At 56.1% G+C, this 18945-nt stretch overlaps 1 protein-coding gene across 1 annotated transcript; it reads right to left on the bottom strand.

Annotated features, from left to right (window-relative positions):
- Positions 1 to 1442: 1442 nt before the first annotated feature.
- On the bottom strand, positions 1443 to 12280 carry ALX3 (ALX homeobox 3). The gene is made up of 4 exons (XM_029229800.1): positions 11921 to 12280; positions 6414 to 6730; positions 3438 to 3566; positions 1443 to 3028 (listed from the first exon to the last, which is right to left on the bottom strand). Exons 1-4 carry the CDS (start codon positions 12195 to 12197, stop codon positions 2720 to 2722), a joined length of 1032 nt encoding a protein of 343 aa, XP_029085633.1. The 5' UTR covers positions 12198 to 12280; the 3' UTR covers positions 1443 to 2719.
- Between the last annotated feature and the right edge of the window lie 6665 nt (positions 12281 to 18945).

Below are 18945 nucleotides of genomic sequence, written 5' to 3'. Positions count from 1 at the left end.
TTAGCAAAGGGAGACCGAGCCTAGCACCTCTCTTAGGTTGAGATTCCAAGTGGGGCCACTTCCCTTTTCTTTTTCAGAGGGGCCGACCAGAGCCCCAGCCTGGCCTTGGGAAAACATCGGGCCTAGGCTGAGGGCTGAGGTTGCCTCTGGAGTGAGGCCATGGGGGCAGGGGCGTCTGGAGACCTGGGGGCTGTCTTAGGGGTGAGACGCCTAGGGTGTGGAGGAGGAGGGGAAGATGGAAGGACGGCTAATGGGAAGCAGGTGGAAGGGCTGCCTGAGTCCCAGCCAGGGGACAGGCTGGCTGGGATGGCCCAGTCAGTGGGAGAACCCGTCAACTCACAGATAATCCTAGGGAACAGGCTCCGGGATGCCCATTCATATTCATTATGTGTGAAGTGGGCGGTTGTAAAGTTAGCTTTCTCTTCATTTAGCTGTCACTAGACAGAAAAATATGAGCTGTGGGCAGATGCCCCTGGATGGGAGCCAGTAGCTGGTCTCTGGCCTCCCTGTGCCCTCCCCCACCAGGGCCTCCCTCCCGCACAGGGCCCGCTCTGGCCTCTGCCTGCCTCTCCTGCCGTTGCTGCATTGATCTCTGACTCAACTTTAGTTCCTTCTCTTGCCTGTCTTCCCCACTTCTGCTTCCTTTGCTTTCACAGATTCTGTCCTCTTCCCTCTTTCTAAGCTGTGAGAGAGGGAATCATGGTTTTTCTTGACCATCACTCTATCTCTGGCACCCAGCACAAGTGGGCACTCAGTATTTGTAGAACAAACTAATCTTTCTCTCTGCATCTCTCTTAACTTTGTGAGACAAAAAGTCCAAAATTTTGCTGGCCACTCCTTGGGTGAAGAAACTTCTAGTGCAGTTCTCTTAGCCCTGGAATTAGAAGTGTGGGTTTGTACCCCAGTTCATTATTGCCCAGCTGGGCGAAGGTGGTCCTGTTCAGCAGTAGCTGGGGCTGCCTCTCCTTACTGCCCAGACTCTTCCCTTCCTGATGCACATGGGGCTCGCACCTGGACCTCAGAAGCCAGGCCCTCAAATGAAGGGAAGGGAAGGGAAGAGAAGGGGGACACTGGTTTCCTCTGGGTGATGCTTGGGCCTTGTCACAGTGACTGTCTTGGCCGGCAAATCCGATCTGATGGATTTGCACTCTCCTTGGGAAGAAGCACGGCCCTGGCCACTGGAATCTTTGTGTGCTTGGGTTTCTCTGGGCCTGGAGGAGGAGGCCTGGGGTCGGGGGAGCTGGGCTGCTAGCTGAGGCTGAGCTGCTCTGAGCAATGTGGTTGTGTTTACTGGGAGGGTGGGAGGGCCAGGCCTGCTTTTTTCCTGCCTTCCAGGAAGATAAGGCAGAAAGCGGGGATGAAGGATAGAATGGGTAATACTCTCAAACCACAAGAAAGAGTCCTGGCTTTCGTCTCTGCCCTACAGCTCAGACATGCTCCTGGGCGTCTGGGAGCAGGGAATGGCCACACCCCCACTACTCTGGGGTCCCAGCCTAGGGGAGCTCAGAACCCTCGGTGGGCTCCCTGGACTTCCGTTCCATCTCCCCTCCAGTGTCCATTCAGCCACAATCTTTTTTCAGCTCTCTCACTCCCCTTCCCATGCCACATTTTCCCTTCCAGATGAGCCCAGCAACCCTAGAGCCGGGCTTTTCCCCCTTCCTCCTTGTACCAGCCGAAGCCACAGGGACCCCGAGCAGGTGACAGAGCCAGGCGTGGCACACACTGAGGGCTGGCCGCAGGCCCATCTTCCCGTAGCCTCTAGGATCCCTGCTTGGACCCCGGGCACAGACCAGCCTTAGAGCAACCAAGTGCCAAACCCTGAGGATACACAATCACCTGGTATAAAAAATACTGCCACCTTTATTATTATGCTGGGCAGCACATTTTTTACAAAAGTACCTTTACAAAAGTGGGGTTTGGAATCTCAGGGGTTGAGTCTGTGGAAATCTGTTTTATTCTTACCAACAGCCAATGAGTAAACCAAGGGAGCCTAAGGTTTCTATGGCATTGCTTTGGCCTGATCTCATGGAAGAGAATCCAAATATTTGGTGATTTCTGGTGGAGTTTCTGCCCCTTGGAGGGGTAAGAGGACTCCATAGCATGTTGCAGGAGGGGGCACATGTTGCAGGTCAAGAGTAGAGATGGCTGAGCAGGGGAGAAGGGGTACCTTTTACACTGACCTCCAGTTTACAGGCCCTTGTCAGCGCTAGATGCTGGGTGCACGCCCCCTTGTGGTGGGAGGGGGAAGTGAGGCCGGCCCTAGGTTGTCATACAAGACTGGTTTCCCCTAAGAGGCAGGGAGCGCCGCCCAGTTCAACCTGTTTCGTCCTCCCATTTTCCTGCATTCCCTGAATGAAGTGCCAGTTAAGTTGTTTCAGCTGGAGGGATGACCGTTAAAGTCTGAAGGAAGCAGGGCTGTATCTTTTTCCCTCTGGCCCAGGGTTTGGGGGAGGGGACCCAGTGTGTGGTAGGAAGAGTCCTACCTGCTTTGAAGCCCCTTTTCTCCTGGGCAGCCTCACCTTATTCTAACAGAAAAGATTCTGTAGCTTGTTCCCTGCGGAAGCCTGAGGGTCCCAGCTGCTCTGCCGGGGCCTCCAGGAACCATCTGGGCCTTGGAGGCAGAGGTGTGTCCTCTCTGGCATCCAGGCCGGGGTGGGGTGGGAGCAGCTGGAAACAGAAACGGGGTTGGGCAGCTCAGTCTGCATGTCCACGTGACAGATCATGTGGTCCAGTTCAGCAGGCTGGGTGGCTCCTTGGACTTCACCCTGAGTGAGATGAGGCTTGGAGACTTATAGTCGCCATCCGGGGAGGGCTCAAAGCTGGGGCCCCCTAGGGCAGGGGAAAAGCCATGGATGGAGTAGATGCCAGGGTGGGCTCCAGGAGAGGCTGGTACCCCCATGAAGCCAGCCACATTCCCATGAGAGTGGGAGTATGGAGACATGCATGGGGAGGGGATGCCCTCTGGAGACATGAGGCAGGGCCCCCTGGGGCTCCCAGACCCTGGGCTGGGCCACAGGGAGTTCTGCAGCTGAAAAGAGAGAAAAAGAAAACCCATGAATCAGGAGCCTGGGGGGCCTTCCTTACCTAGGGACTCTCTCTTTGCCCTTACGGCTCCGGAAACGTTACAAGAAAACTCCACTTGGTCCAGGTCTAGAATCTGCTCCCTCCTGCCCCCAACACTTGCAGTGGCATCTCAGAAGGCCCCTGCCATTACATCTCAAAATGAGATTTCCTCTGGTGATTCCTTTGTACCAACTGCTCTGCGTACACCATTCATGAGACTGGTAAGAGCCCATTTTGCAGAGGAAGAAGTGATTTACCCACAATCACTTGGAGCCCTAATGCTGCTCCAGGTCTCCCTGGGACCACAGTTCACACTCTTGCTGGCTTCCCCACGGAATTGCCAGGCCCCGAGTCTGGGTGGGGAGGGGTCTCACCTGGGGATGGCTGTCGGTTCGGGGCAGCATGGAGATGTCATAGGCAGACGTGAAGGGGTTCCGCCCCTCCTGGATCTTCCCATAACGCTCACGCTTCCGCCACTTGGCTCTGCGGTTCTGAAACCAGACCTGGGGGCAGGTTGGGAGAGGTTGAGGGGGTGATAAAGCAGCCCTGAGGCGTGGAGCCCACCGGGGAGACAGTTGATGGTTGCATTCTCTTGTGGGGTGGTGGGGAGCTGGCTCCAGGCTGGAGGATCTTGAGTTGCAGGAGCTTATAAATTCACATCATCCTCAGGGCCAGCGAGGGAGCTGGGATGGGGCCTAAGAGAGGCCCAAGCCCAGAGCGGGTTTATTGGCCCCGTAGGCCCTCCCCCGCTCCCGTGCTGAGTCACTCTCTGGTTCTCCAGCCTGGCTGTGTCTGGTAAGGGTATCGTTGGGGTCCGTGGCCTCAGAGGCCCTGGACCAGTACACATATGCTGGGTGTCTATACCCCCCTGCCTCATCTCTTTCCCAGTGTTCCCACCTTACCGCATCTGAGAAATCTTAAAGATATTTCTGTTTGGGTCCTGCTTCTGCTTAAACTCTCAGAGGCTCCCTGGAGACCTCGGCCGAGAGCCCAGCTCCTTCACAAGGCCCCTTGGCACTGACCCCTGCCCCTCCCCACAGCCTCATCTCCTGTCAGGCAACAACACTCAGTTCTCAATTCTTCTTAGCTGCCTCTCACCCCAGCTCGCCTTTAAAACACTCTGCTCTCTTACTCCTCCCGCCTTTGCCCACGTTTTCCCTGCCTGCGCTACCCATCCCCACCACACACATACAACTGAGCTGGATATCCACTGGACTTCCTAAATACGCAAGCTTTGCTCTCATTATACTTACCACATCCCACTACCATTATCTGGTTTGGAATCCGTCTTTCCCATTCATTTGTGAGCTCTTGGCGGGTGGGGTGGCATACCTGTGTGCTGTGCACATATCTGGGGTGGATTTGTCATCTGGTGTGTGCCCTATGTGTGTTGGTGCACGTATTGTGTATTTCTATCATTTAATAAACTTTTATGTGTCAGGCTCTAGGCTAGACTTTGGCAATATCAAAAGCAAACCAAACCCCCAAAATCCTCCTGCTTTCCAGGGATTTAGCTGGGAGCCACAACAAAAGAAGCTGCGAGTGTGTAAAAGTAACCCTACCTGAGTCCCTCACTCCCCACACCGCCTCTCATGCAGGCAGGATCCCAGAGCAGGCCTGGGGCAAGGCTGAGGAAGGACCCACAACCGGCTCTCCTTTCCCTACTCTCCCTTCCCTGCAGGAGATGAAAGAGCCTGGAGTTGCTGATCACTTTTCTGGGAATTCTTCCCTGTCACCACCCTGCTCTCCCCTCCTTGCTCTGAACCTGCCCCCTGCACTGTCCCGTGTGTGGTCCCCTTATTCCTCCCAACGGGCTGAGGTCTATGCGTGGTGTCATGCGTCTGCCAAGCATGCCTACTCTTGGGCTTCAATCATCACTGAAGCTTCTAGACTAGGTCTGGGGGGCCTTGTGGCCACGCCTCCACGCTTTTAGGGTTGAAAAGGCCTAGAAGAGCAGTGGGGGAAGTGTGCTTCGCTCCCCCAAAGCAGTTGCACCGGGGCAGCTATTCAGAGTCCCCCCAGCCCCACTAAGGCCTCCTGGGGTGTCTGGATAGGTGACATTTGGACTTCTATGGCTTATGTGGTCTGGGGTTACCTTGAATGCTGGGCCTCTTACCCTGATGGCCCCAGGCCCTGAGGAGCCCTGGGGAACAGTTCTGGAAGTCTGGTTTGGGTTCCACCTGGTAGGAACACGGAAGCAGGAAGACCCAGCAGAGAAGGGGAAACAGCCCAACTCCCTCTGATCCTATGTTGAATCCAGCTGTAGGGCCTTCCCTGCTAGGCCGCAGCTGGCCTCTTTATAGACTGACTGCTGGTTCCCATATTCTGCCAGAGCTGGCCCCTGCCCCAGTGCCCTCGGAGCCGCTGGAGGGGTCCCACCCAGATTGTGTCTCCTCTGCCAGGAGAGGGACTGTCCTCTGCTTAGAGGTCACCTCCTCACCTTTCCCAAGAGGCCCAGACCCAAGCCTTCTCCCGGTGCCTCTTGTTTGGCATCAGGGAGCCTGCTGCATATCAAGCAGGTTCAGAGCAAGGCAGCAGTGACCATCTTCCTCGTGGGCCAGACTCTTACTGAAGCCTCCTTTTCCATCCCCACCTCCTGTCCGCCACCTTCATGTTCTTGCTCGCTTCCAGCATGCCTTGGACATGGATTCCCTTCCCTTCGTCCTTTCCCGGCATTCCTCCATCCTCCCACCCCATCCACACAGGCTGGGCTCCACGCTAGTGAAGCTGGCAACAGCCCCATCCCGCCCCGGGGCCTGATTTCTGTTGGGGAAGAGTTTGTTGTGGGCAGGGGCTCCCGGACAGGCTCTCCCAACCACAGTCTGGGAGTTGGCAGGACTGAGGTCACTGGTTCAGGATGGCTTTAAGCATCACCGATCCTGAGACGCCCCCCGGCAGGGACCCTCCCCACTCTGGGCAGCTACCTTGGGAGAAGCCCGGATTCGTGTTTTAACATTTCACGTCTTCCAAAATGCACACATCTGTGATCCTCAAAGATACTCCTTATATAGGTAGTACTATCATTCCCTTTTCTTAAATTGGGAAACCAAGACAGAGATTCAGTGACATGCCCCAAGTCACCTGGTCAGCTAGAAGTGGCAGAGTTAGGACTCCCATACAGGTCTTTTGACTCCAGGAGCCCGTCACCCCATCCCATGCAGGAGCCTCAACTTGGGCCGCAAGCCTGTGGCTGCAACAGAGCAGGGCGTGGAGGGGAGCCCAGGAGGGCCGACGGGGGCAGGCCGACTCTGTGTGCTGCCAGCGTCCACCTCTCCCAGCCCCTCCGTGGCCCGGCTTATGGTCTGGATGGTTGAGGCAGCCAGAGAGTCCTGTGGCCAGGGTGCCCTCACCTGTACCCGGGCCTCGGTGAGGTCCGTGCGCAGAGCCAGCTGCTCCCGGGCATACACATCAGGGTAGTGGGTTTTCTGGAAGACTTTCTCCAGCTCCTCCAGCTGGAACGTGCTGAAGGTCGTGCGGTTACGGCGCTTCTTGCTCTTGTTCTTGGCCAACTCCATGGAGTCAGGGAGTCCCGGGGACAGAGGGACACGCAGGCTGGCCAAGCAGGGGCCTGGGGAGCCTGGCAAGTTAGAGGGCCCGTCTCGGGGGCCCCCTCGGCAGTCCAAGGGCAGCTGGGGGAAGCTGGCAGCTTTGGAGGCCTTCTCCTCAGCTGCAATGGAAAACACAAAAAGGAGGATGGAAACCGAACCGGGGGGTTTTGTGGGTGGAATAGAGGGAGGGGGAAGAATGTTGACGCTTCAGTCCCCGCCTCCCCCTTCCTTTTTCCTCCCGTCCTCCTGGCAGCCACCCTTCAAGGGAGCCTGGCATTCGGAGGCCTGCCTGCTGAGCCTCCAGCTGGGGAGGGGGCCCTGGGGAGCCATGTGCTCTGTGGTCTGGGTGGATCTTCTAGGGACGGAGGGGGGTTCATTTCGGGGAAGTATTCTGTGGTGGCGCGTCCCACAGGGTGTGGAGGTACCAGGATGGATGCCATGGCAGGGCCTAGCACAGGGGCGGGAAGTGGGGGTGGCCTCCTTGACCCTGACTCTGCAGGCCTTGGCTCCCATGCCCGTGCCTCTGCTCCAGGACTGGATAGGGACAGGGATGGTCAGACCACCTTTGGCCGATCTGGCTGGGCCTTATTCTCTGAACCCCAAGTCTCAGGACAATGTCAAATCCCCCTGCCCTGGGGTATGAAAGGCAAGATGGGGCAAAGAAGCTTCAAGAAGGATTGTCAAATTCCTCTGAAAATACTGATGTTTGGGCAAGGACTTAAGCTCCAGCATTAGAGAGCAGGAGATAGAGACAGGCTATGCTCGGAAAAGGAGAGGTAGGGGACAGTGGAAACAGGGCACAGTTCCATAGCCCATCATTCTTGTCATCGTCTGCCCCTCCCCTCCCCAGGAGTTTCTGACGGCTCCCCCATTGCCCACGATTAACAAGCAGCCCCACTCTGACGTGCTAGCCCTCACTCAGGAAACTTGATGGAGCTCTACCACAACTGGGGCATGGTGAAAAATAGGTCACCCTGATCACCCCACCCTCTCCCTCTGGCAAGGACCCCCAGCAGCGTCGCCATGAAATCTCTTCTTAACAGTCCTCTGAAATGGCAGAAGCAGCGCCACAAAGATGCCCCACTGATTCACACAGCCTCTTCCCTGGCCCCAGGCCCATCCCCAGTGGGGGCCTGGCCCCCAGGAGGCCCAGTGAGCTGGCACCAAGAGGCAGTTTCTTTCCCAGGACTTAGTGTTGGGATCACAGCTTGGGGGGTGGGGGGCGGGGGTGGGGATAGAACTGGAGAGATGGGCTCTGGGGTTCTGGGTCTGACGAGTCCCTGTCTGCCTGTGGAGGACAAGTTAGGCAAGGTCCCCCCCCCAGCTGGAAGGTGGTGGGTGACCTCCCATGACCACCCAGGCCGTGAAATAAGCTACGCTTCATGAGTGTGTCCTGGAGGCCGGGGAGAGTCAGGTAGGGCCTGCTCTCAGGCCAGTGCATAGTGACAGCCCAGACACCAGGCTTCTTTCATAATTCAGGTGGAGCATAGGTGGGGAAAATGCTTCAGTCCCTGACTTCTATTCCTGGGCAACACATTTTGGTTCTGGGGTAGTTCCACCTGGTAGGACCTGAGGAAGGAGGACTCAATGGTTAAGTTAAACCAAATAATATTAAATGGTCAGGAAGACCAGGGAGACTGGGAGGGGGCACTGTACCCACAGCAGGCCTGAGAGGGAGGGCTCTCGGTATCTTGGATTCAGAGGGAGGGACAGCTGGACTCCAGGCGGAAAAGGGCGAGGGTGGCTCAGGGACGGGGTCAGAGGAGCACTGATGTCACTGCAGAGGGCTCCCCAAAGCTCTGGGGCTGGCTCATCTGCCTCTTGGACCCTCAGTGACTATCTCAATAGGATCTGCCCAGATTGGAAGTGATCAGACCTGGAGCTCTGGGACTTGCCCTCTTGACCTTAAGCCACCTAGCTACCAGGGTAAAGGATGAAAATGCAGCAGGCCATCTCAGAATAGCTATCCAAAAACAGAGCCAAGCCTGCTGGCCTCCTGGGACGTGGCCTCCCAGGACTGCCCATTCTGCAGCCCTCTCAGAGGACCACAGAACTTCTTCCCTTTTCGTTGCCATTGTCCTGGAACCTCCATCCGCCTGGAGGACTCCGGTGTAAGGGCAGCAGTCCCGCACTTTGGAGACAGGGGCACGTCTCATAGAACACCAAGCGGCCTCCCGAGGAGCAAGGCCCAGAAGAGGAAAGAGATGGAGGTGGGCTAAGTGAAGGGCAGCGATCAAAGAAAGGCAGAGCAGGAACAGAAGCCCGCAGCTTGGATCTAAGCTCATCAGGGGAAAGGTGCACTGTGAGCCCGGTGCATGTTTAAGACGTGCACAGGCTCTGTACAGGAGTCACTTGCACCTGGTGGGGACACTGGCTGATTAAGAGGGTAGTGCTCCCGTTGGAGACAGGAAGCCTTGGAGCTCAGCACTGGGGTGTCCGTGGCCTGCACAACCGCAGAACCACAGCAGCAGTCTGTTGGGCCTGAAAGACAAGAACCAGCAGAGCTCTGTCACTGACTGGGCTCTCACACCCCGGGCACTCTCCCAGGGCACGCGGGGGGCTGCCAGAGCCCCTACTAGCGGCTGCCTCGAAGCCTTGGCAGCTCGAGAGCCACACGGCTCGGGCTGCCTACCGGGAGCCCCACTGGCCCCATGGATGGCATCCATCGACGCCGCAGGACCAGCCATCCGGCTTTCAGCTTTCGCGGCAGCCTTGCTCCGCGCGCGCCCTTTCCCAAGCGACCCGCAGAGCGCTCTGAAGCCTGGGCTTCCGCTGCTCCGGCTGAATATCCGAAGCTGGTGTGGACCTACACGCCGTTTGTAAACCCCCAGTGGGGCCTTGGTGCTCTCCCTCGAGGTTCCCAGCCTTGCCCTAGAGGCCTCAGCGGGGGCCAACGGCTGAGGACTTTTCTCGAAGTCCGCGGCCGGCCCGGAGACCGCGGTCAGCCTGGTTATTCGGCTCAGGGCCTCAGCGGCGGCGGGCGCGTTCCGAGATCAAGAAGCCAAGCTGGGGGACAGACCCCGTTAGAGCAGGAAGGAACAGCCAGGCACTTCTCCGTCCCTCTGAGCAGCCACGCGCTGAGGGCGCGAAGATGGCTGGCGCCGCCAGGACGCGACCGCGGTGCAGACCAGGGCTGGGCGCTCTCCGCACAGGGCGGCCAAGGGCTGGAGAGGAGCGCCGTGCCAGGCTCTCGAGCGCGCAATTGCCCGGCCTCGCAAGGGTCGCGCAGCAGATGGGCGCAGCTGCGCGCTCACTGGTCTGAACTGGAAACGCTCGGAGCTCGTTATTTTAAAAGCCAAGAAATTAAGCGGGCTCCCCCTTTGACCAACATTTCCCACCAAGCAGACCGCGCGGCCCCAGTCCTCGGGGCTGTCCCTCCCTAGCAGCCCAGCTCTGCCACAGGGACGCAGGCCACCCGCCCGCCTGCCGAGTTCAGGCCAGGGCACTGGGGAGGCCAGGGCACTGAGGAATCCAGTGGCGGCCGGGGTCTCTACCCAGACTCGGCTCGCACCCGCCGCACCTCCTTTTCGTTTGGTCTGTCCTCTGCTCAGCTGGAATCGTTAATTTCCTTCTCCCACTTGTTCCCATTTTGCTATTTTCTACTCTTTTAGGATGTCCTCTTTTTCTTTCGTATTGTCTGCTGCTTCTCTCTTCCTCCGTTCCCTCCTTCTCCATTTACCCGCTTCGTTCGATCCTCCCCTTGCTTTCTTTTTTTCATTCGTTCATTTATTCCTTTCCGTTCTGCCCAGTTCGCCGACCGCCTTTTAGCTCTCCTTCTTTCCTCTCTTCTCTGTTGTTTTGTCCAATTTCCTTTTCCCTCTTTTTGGTGGTTGTTTACACTTTTTGGTTTTCTTTCCACGCATTTCGTTGTGAACACCCTCGCCGTCGCTAGATTCCTCCCCGTCCGCTCGTTCTGCTCCAGCGCTCTCCGTAGTTTGCTCGGCGCTGGGGCCGGGGCCGGTCGCGATCCTGGCGGTCCGTGCGGGATCCGTCGCGCCCAGCAGGGACTCGGACCTGCAGGGTGGGTCCTGCCGGACGCGGCGCACCAAGCCAGGCCGGGTACCTGTCCCCGGCGGTGCTCACGGCGCTGCGCGGCCGCCGCCGTCTGTCTGGGATCAGAGGAGCCAGGCCAACTGCTTCTCATTAAGTCCCAACTGTGGTTTTTATCAGGAGAGCCTCTTTCAAAGGGCACAGACACGAAGCTCCGCGGACTCGCTCATTTCCTCCGCTGACCCCCACACACCTCCCAGCCCTCCCCTACACATTCCCACCGCCCCGACTGGGCGAAGGCCCGAGCTGCCTGGCCTCTCCGAGGAGGCCCGCGAGGCGCCAGCGGGGCGGAGGCGGGTTGCAGCCGATCTCGGAGGATCCAGCTCTGGGCCTAAGCTGCGGGATGCGGCAGCAAAGATGAGGCGGGCGCGGGCACCGACATTTCCACAGGTCAGCCGGTGCAGCGGGCGGCGGCGGGGTTGCGAACCCGCCCGCCAGGCCCCGGAGTTCAGGCGCGTTCTTGGGAGACGGAGCGGTCCAACTGGCCTTAGTGAATAGGGCACTGGCCCAGGAGCCGGAGGCACCCAGGGGTTAGGCCCGCTCCCGACGGCCCCGCGGTGACGATCCAGTGCGAGGAAGCCAAGACTGCGAGAAGGGCGGCCATCGCCGTGCATAACGACGGGGAGGCCAGGTTAGTCTGGGAAATAAGAACACAGTTATTCCGTATTGAGAACGGCCCCGGCACTGCGGCACTAGCCGCGGCCACTGCGCCGAGCGCCTAAGGCGCAGGCAGCAGCGCCTTTCCCCGGGAGGCCAGGCCGCAGCCCTCGGCTGAGTCCCGGCTTGGCCACTGTAGGTCGGGGCCAGCCTCAGGGCCCTCAGCGGGCGCCAGACACAAAAGCCGCGCTTCTCTCCGCGTATGCGGGCCAAGAGTTAAGTGTGGCGCCCGGGCCCTGGGCCCGGTCCGGGCTTCTGGGTCGGTGTCAGTTCCGGCCAAGCACGATCTCTCTTTCCCGGTTCCGGCCGCCTTCGGGCCCGAGTGGGCCCCGGGCCGTCGCCACTCCACCCTCTCTCGACCTCCCGCCTCCCATTCCCGCCACCAGAGGCACGCGTGGCTCTGCCTCCCGCACCGCGCTGGCTTTCGCCCGGCCGGGACCAGCACCGGTCCGGCTTCAGAGGGAGCCGTGGCGAAGGGCGAGAGAGGTAAAAAGTTAAGAATAGGCGAGCGGGAGAGGGAAGCGGGGAGGCCCCTGCGGGCCCGGGGATGGAAGACGGAGAGCTGGTAGGGGCTGCGTGCTACGCCCCGCGCCGCGCTTTACCTTCCGCGGGGCCCTCGTAGAAGTGGCCGCCGTTGAGCGCCGGGCTGGGGCCGAGGTCCTGCAGGTACTTGGCGGGCGGCTTGGCCGGCTCCGGGAGGTAGGGATCCAGGGGCCCGCAGGCCGGAAAGCGGGTCAGCCGCGGGCCGCGGGGTGGCGCAGGGTGCAGGTGAGGCGCGGCGGCCGGGGTCCCCTGGGGGCCCGGAGGCTCATCCCCGGCGGCCGCGTAGGGGCGAGGCCCGGGCCCCACGCCGAAAGGCGCGCAGCTCTCCGGGTCCATGCCGGCTCGGGGCACACAGGCCGCCGGGGGCTCCGGGGCTCGCGCTGCCCGCGCGGCCTGTGAGCGCCCGCCAAGGGGGAGGGACCTGGGCGCGGGGGCGCGGAGCCCCCGGGAGCGGCGCGCGCCGCGGGGGGCGGGGGACAGGGGAGGGGGCCGCACTCTGACTTAATGCTGGAACCATCCACGTCACGTGCGGCCCCGCGCGGGTTAACCCCTCGGAGCCCGGGAGCCCCCTGATTCACTCCAGTCGCGGTATCAGAAGCAGTTGGAGAGGGGGAGGAAACCACCCCCTCTCGAGGGCAGGGTCCTTTTTGTCTGCCCATCTTGGTGAGTCCCTTGTTTAGAGCAGCACCCTTGGCCCTGATATCTGGCCTGGAGGCTCTTGACCCTGGAGGGGTGAGGCAGTTCAGGGGTAGAGACCACCTCCACCCACCCACAACAAATACTTTTAGGCCTGGTCTCCTGACATTAGCCTGGGATAATGGCCAGGCAGCAGGTAGGAGCTGGGCTGGGACTTCATCTAACTCTCCTTACTGGGAGTTGGAAAAACTTGCCTCCAGCAAAAACACCTCCGTTAGAGAGCTCTTGTTTCTCGGGGAGAGGAGGGGAGAGGAGTCACTGGGAGTGTTGGGTGGAAACAGCTCTTATCTGGCAATGGGGGCTGGGAGCTGGGCACGATCATTACTTAGCTGTGGAGCCTTGAACTAGCCACTTAGTGTCCTCATCTGACTGTGGAGGTTGGACAGAGTCAATCCTCATAGTCTTTCTGTATATTCCTGGTGGGTTTCAGAAGCAGAGGCAGGGCCAGAGCAGACAGGGGGTCTCCCAGAGGCAGCTCAGGACTGAACAGAGTCCAGCAGAGGTTACCTTAGGAGCAGGTGGAGGAATACCTAGAGGGTTTTGTGTTTGAACAGCAGGCAGGGAGTGAATGCCTTTTAGTGGGCAAATGATCTGGAAGTGCCTGGGGAACCACTGGAGAGAGGCTGTCTGCAGCTCAGACCTTGGGGCTCTGCTGCCCCAGGCCTGCCACCTTGGAAAGAGGCCAAGGTAGGAGCTCCATCTCCTGAGAGTTGGGTCTCCCTAGCCAAGAGGAAGCAGAGGACTAAAGCAGTAGCTTAGAATTTCCAAAAAGTGAAACAACCTCCACCCTACCTAAGATCTGGGAAGAAATACCCAAGGGCCCTAGGACCCTGCTTACTTCAGTGGATTGAGGAGTCCCTAGGTCTGGTTACACCGATTTTTATTTTCAGTGCCTCCAGAGGCTAGCAAGAGGGGTGGGGAGTCAAACATCATTTGTATTTCATTTGAATTCTCAATTTTTAAAGGAATCCAAGGGCCCTGGTGTGAACACCTCCCTCTTCCGCTGGGGGCTTAGAGGGGGTTTCTTGGCTGTCCTCAGCCAGAGTTGGGCTGTAAATCAAGGCCAAACAGGAACCAGAAGCCTTGCATCTCACGAGTAGTCATTAAGCCATTATTAAACGTACCGTAACTTCTCTGAAGCCTTATTGGTTTAAACACCACATTGGAGGCATTATGGCCATTAGGGCCCCTAATCACAGACTGCAGACTGGGGTAGTGAGATGGGAGCACCTGGGGCTGCTATTTCCAGCCAAGAGGGAGGCTTAGCTTGGAATTAAGCTTCCTCTCTGGCCTCACCAGGGAGATCCATTCTCTAGGATCCAGTGGATCCCAGCTCTGGGCAACCAACTTGTATTGATCACTTTTGCCCATTAATAAGGGTTTTTCAATAGTTATTGGGTTAGTAAGTCAACTATACCTCAATTTAAAAAATAACAGATATTGGGGTACAGCTGTAGATATTGTTGACTTCTTTAGGAGCACGTTAATATCAATTCAGGACACCTCTTCTGTTTAACAAAGTAATCAAGCAGTTTACTATGGAAGATGGAAGTATGACACAGGAAAAACATCATCAACAGTGTAAACAAGGCAGCTTAGCTTGAATGCCAAGTGTTTTGCCTCCGGTGATAACCGTTCTGAGGCTCAGTTTACTCATCATAGAAATGGGCCACACACATGGACGAGGGATATTTGAGAAGCACTTATTTTGATGGCTGTGATGAACTGTGTTCATTTAAGAGATTATCATTATCATTAAGAGATCCAGAAACTGCAGCCCAGATTTCTGGGTTACATCACTGAATTGGTGGAAGGCTCCTGACCCCAGATGGAAGGGGCCAGAATCTGGGGCTGAACAGAGAGCCCTAGGGACCCGCACCCCTTCCCGAGCCCAGAAGTTCCTCCTGCCATTCTCCCGCTCTTTGAACAGAACCAATTTCCATGCTGAGATGGTGTCGCCAATTGCACTGAGGTGGCAGGAAATTACAGATTACATTTAAGTTGGGTTAGGTAGATGGGGTTGCCCCTCTGGGAGGGTCTTCTTCCAGGACCATGCAAAACAGGGTACTGAGAGGAGCCTTTCCTTCTCTCCTTTTAGACCACTAGTGCAAACTCTTACCTTTATCCGTATATGGTCTGGGCAGGTGCATAGGAAAAACAAAAATGCAACCTCAGAGTTATTAAGTTTTCCCTTCTTAGGAGGGCTGAGGGATCATGAAGTATAGGGGCCCTCATTTTACAGATAAAAACAACAGCTAACACATAGTATGTACAGTGTGCCAGCACTATCTAATGTATTCTCTCTATACTGATTTACTTAACCCTCACAACAACCCCAGGAAGGAGGCACAGTTATTATCCCCATTTTACAGAGAGAGACTGAGGCCACAGAAGGGAGCCATCTGTCTAGCGTGGATACAGCCACTTAGTGGCAGAACCTAAATTTACGCTCAGATCAATGGTTTCCCACCTGACACCAGCTGTCTCTCAGTCGTTCTTCAGCTAACGTAACAAAGCTGGAATCATTCGATGCACACCCTCCTTCTCCCAGAGGAAGGTCAGAACTTCTTCCTGAGAGGGAATTTGAGGCCAGAGTGGATGGGGACAGTTGGTCCAAGATGGAGCCGTACTGCTGCCTTTCTGATCACCAAGTGACAGTTTATTGATATTCGCCATACCCAGCTGTGGTGGCCAGGACAGTAGGTGGAGAGTGGTTTCTGCTAAGCTGAGACCAAATGAAACAGGGCATCTAACACCTGAGAGGTTTTACGACCCACCAACACAGCCAGATGTGGGGCAGGGTTTTAAGAGAATTTGTGAGTTCACCATTCGTGCTATTTAATAACCAGCTGAATTACAATAGCATTTTGTCACTGATGTAGTGTCCAAAGACTCAGTGAGATGAGCTGATAGGCTGATCCAGACAATTCTGGGTCCTATCATGTAAAAAAAAATGTCTCCACCTGCTGAGGAAAACCTACTTTTAAAATGGGAATGAGGGACTATCCTGGTGGTGCAGTGGTTAAGAATCCACCTGCCAATGCAGGGGACACGGGTTTGAGCCCCGGCCCGGGAAGATCCCACATGCCGCGGAGCAACTAAGCCCGTGCGCCACAACTACTGAGCCTGTGCACTAGAGCCCACGAGCCACAACTACTGAGCCTGTGTGCCACAACTACTGAAGCCCGCATGCCTAGAGCCCGTGCTCCACAAGAGAAGCCACCGCAGTGAGAAGCCCGCGTACAGCAACAAAGACCCAACGCAGCCAAAAAATAAATTAAAAAAAAAAAAAAGGAAATGATATTGGCTGTTTCTAGGCAACTGTTTTACAGTGACTGATTGTTTCATTCATTCATTCATTTAATAGGAGGACCTATTATGTGACAGGCATCTGCTGGCAGTGGGATACAGCAGAGAGCAAGACAGACATGACCCCTGCTTTCGTGGAGTGTAAACTTTGCTGGAATGGAAATGTCTCCTCCAGAATGAAAAAAAAAATCGTCATTTGGATGTGAATGAGAATGGAATCTGGTCTCCAGAGCAGAGTTCCTGGCTTCTAGGCTCGACTGTAAGGTCAGTTCTTGAATTAGGGAAACATCAGTCCCAACTTCAGCTTTCCTTTCCTTTTCGACTTCTCTCAGCCTACACCACACGAAGGCGAATGTGCTCCTTTCTCTCCCAGTGGATGTCCAAACGCGGTCAGAACAACGGGAAAGATGGAACCTCAGATCTGACATTTGTTTGACATATACAGAACTTCCTTCCAGACAGGAAAAACTCAGTTGCTTTTTTTTTTTTTTTTCCTTTGAAGGCAAGACAGTCAGTATTACCCTTGTCCTGTTTAGACTTTGAAATCCTAAATTGATCCCTATGAAAATTCTGGGTCGGGGAGCCCAAGTAGATTGTTTCTCATTAGTGACATTCTTCCTGGAAGGTCAGGCTAAGGAATGGTAAATAAACCTTCAGATCCGGTACTTCCTCCTCATCCATGATATTTAAAAGAAAGAAAGGAAGGGAGGGGGGAAGAAAGCAGCAGCTTTGTGCTGTGGATACCCAGAATCCTTGGCTTTCATTCGGACAATCCAGGCTGAAGTCTGTGCTTCAGAGTAAAATTTCTGGGAAGTTAGGGAGCTATTTTTTCTCTTCTGTTAATTTGATCTCTTTCATTGGGAGAGCCAGTTAACCTGTCTGTACCTCAGTTTCTCCCCTGGAAATTGAGAGGGATGATTCTGTAGTTCAGCTTTTCTGGAATGAATGAAACAGTATTCATAGAGATGTTTCTTGAGCCTGAGTCCCCCTGAACCTGTATTTGTCTGCTCATTTTCTCCACCCACCTCCCTCGGGTCGGGTTGGAATGGGGGCAGGGGCCAGAGAGGTGGAGCTATGTCTGGGATGTGGCAGTGTCCCAAGGGTCTGGTTTGCCCTGATGTGTGCCTTACTGCCTTTGAGTGAAGGTGAATGGGTTCTGAGGCAAGTGCCGGCACGGACCAGGGGAAGTCATTTTGTGAGGGTGTTTTTGATAAACTCTTTCTTGGTGTGAAACAGAGGGGGGCAGGTTTAGACTTCTTGGCAATTTTCACACTTTGATCAATCGGTTTTATGTATTCGTTTAGTCATCAAGCATTTGTTGAATGCCTGCCAATGTGCCAGACAGTGGGGCTGTGCGGTCGGGATAGACTCAGAGACACAGACCACTTTTTCTCAGGGCTTTTCCACACCAGCAAGGAGAGACACAGAGCGACAGACACGTATATAGCAGGGTATGTTGTGCTGAGGCAGGAGAGCACAGGGGACTTATGGGGGCCATGAGACGGGCACTTTCCCAGCCTTGGGCTGGGGGCAGCTGGCCATGGAACACTACCAGGTTGAATCCTGAAAGTTGAGTGAGGGTCAACCCGGGGAAGGTGTATGGAGACTGCAGGAGAGGGGGCGTTCCAGAGAGAACAGCCCAGAGGTGAAAAAAAGGGAGCCAAGTTTGGGGAACTTGGATTTGTTGAATATTGCTGGGGCCTGGGCGGGCAGAGAGTTTGGGGATGGGGGGGGCGGTGGTAGGAAGACAGACAAAGGCAGAGGAGTCCGCAGGAGTCAAGGGAAGGTCTGGGGGGAGGGCAGGCTGGCACCTCAGGTGTCAGTCCCTAGCATCTGCCAAGCCCAGATGCAAGTGCTGGATTCGCTAGTGGGAGACGTAGAGGAGGAAGCCCCAGTCCCTAAAGGCCTCCCTAAGCTAAGGCGGGAATGCAGGAGCCACACCCAGAGGGCGCATATTAAGAAAACATGAAAACAACAGCAACGAAAAAGCACACCTGCTCCCCGGAGCCATGAGGTGGAGAGCTGAGTGGAGGGGCAGAGGAGCTGAGGGATGTGGGCGGACAGGTGGTCTGCAAGGCCTTGTGGGGCAGGGCTCTTACCGGGAATGCTGGTCAGGGCACCCCTTGAACTCATTTCAGCAGGAAATCCATTGGTTCCAGAGTGTAGATTCCAGATTTGTTATTTTACAGGGCTAACAAGTATGTAATTATCACATTTGGGGCCCTTCAAAGGAAATGCAAACACACACCACTGAACACCCTTAGAAATGTGAGCAGAACCCACCCCACAGTTCTGGATGGAGCTCACCACCATGTCACACATACATCCACTCCAGCCCAGGGTCTGCTCCTGCACTGGAGGAAGAGAGAATATGAAGGCCGGGCCTGCACCTTACAAGGGACTGGGAGAAAAGCAAGTGAAGAGGGTGGAAGGGCCTCTGCCCAGCCTCTTCTGGAGTCTCCTGGGAAGGAGAGGGAGCAGGAATGGTAACAATAATAGTATCCACCACTCACAGAGCAGCTACAGTGTGCCAGGCACACGCCATCTCCTGTCCTCTCTAACTGTGTTACAGAGTCGGTATTAATATTCCCATTTTACGGAATGAAGAAGCTGAGATTGGTCTGTGTATTAGTTATCTAATGCTGCATAACAAATCACTCCAAAACTTAGTGGCTTAAAACAGCAATAGTCAGTGACTGTGGGTCAGGGATTCAGGAGCATCTTGGCTGAGTGGTCTGTCTTGGGGTGCCTCATGACCCCATGTCAGACATTGGCCAGGCTACGGAGGATTTGCTTCCAAGGTGGCCCGCTCACATTGTTGGCAGGTTGGTGTTGACTGTTGACGGGAGGCCTCAGTTCCGCCCCATGTGGGCCTTTCCACGTGGCTGCCTCATAACCTGGCATCTGGCTTGCCCCACAGAGAATGAACCAAGAGACCAAGGTAGAAGCTGAGATGCCGTTTATGGCCCAGCCTCGGAACTCACACACCACTACTGCTGCCATATTCTACTGGCCACACAAATCAGTCCTGATTTTGTGTAGGAGAGGATCCCACACTGCGGCTTCTCGGGTGCCACTG

This window comes from Monodon monoceros, unplaced genomic scaffold (genome assembly GCF_005190385.1).
Source record: "Monodon monoceros isolate NGI ecotype Baffin Bay Population unplaced genomic scaffold, NGI_Narwhal_1 Super_Scaffold_18, whole genome shotgun sequence".
Lineage (NCBI taxonomy): Eukaryota > Metazoa > Chordata > Mammalia > Artiodactyla > Monodontidae > Monodon > Monodon monoceros.
This window is presented reverse-complemented; position numbering and strand designations above follow the sequence as displayed.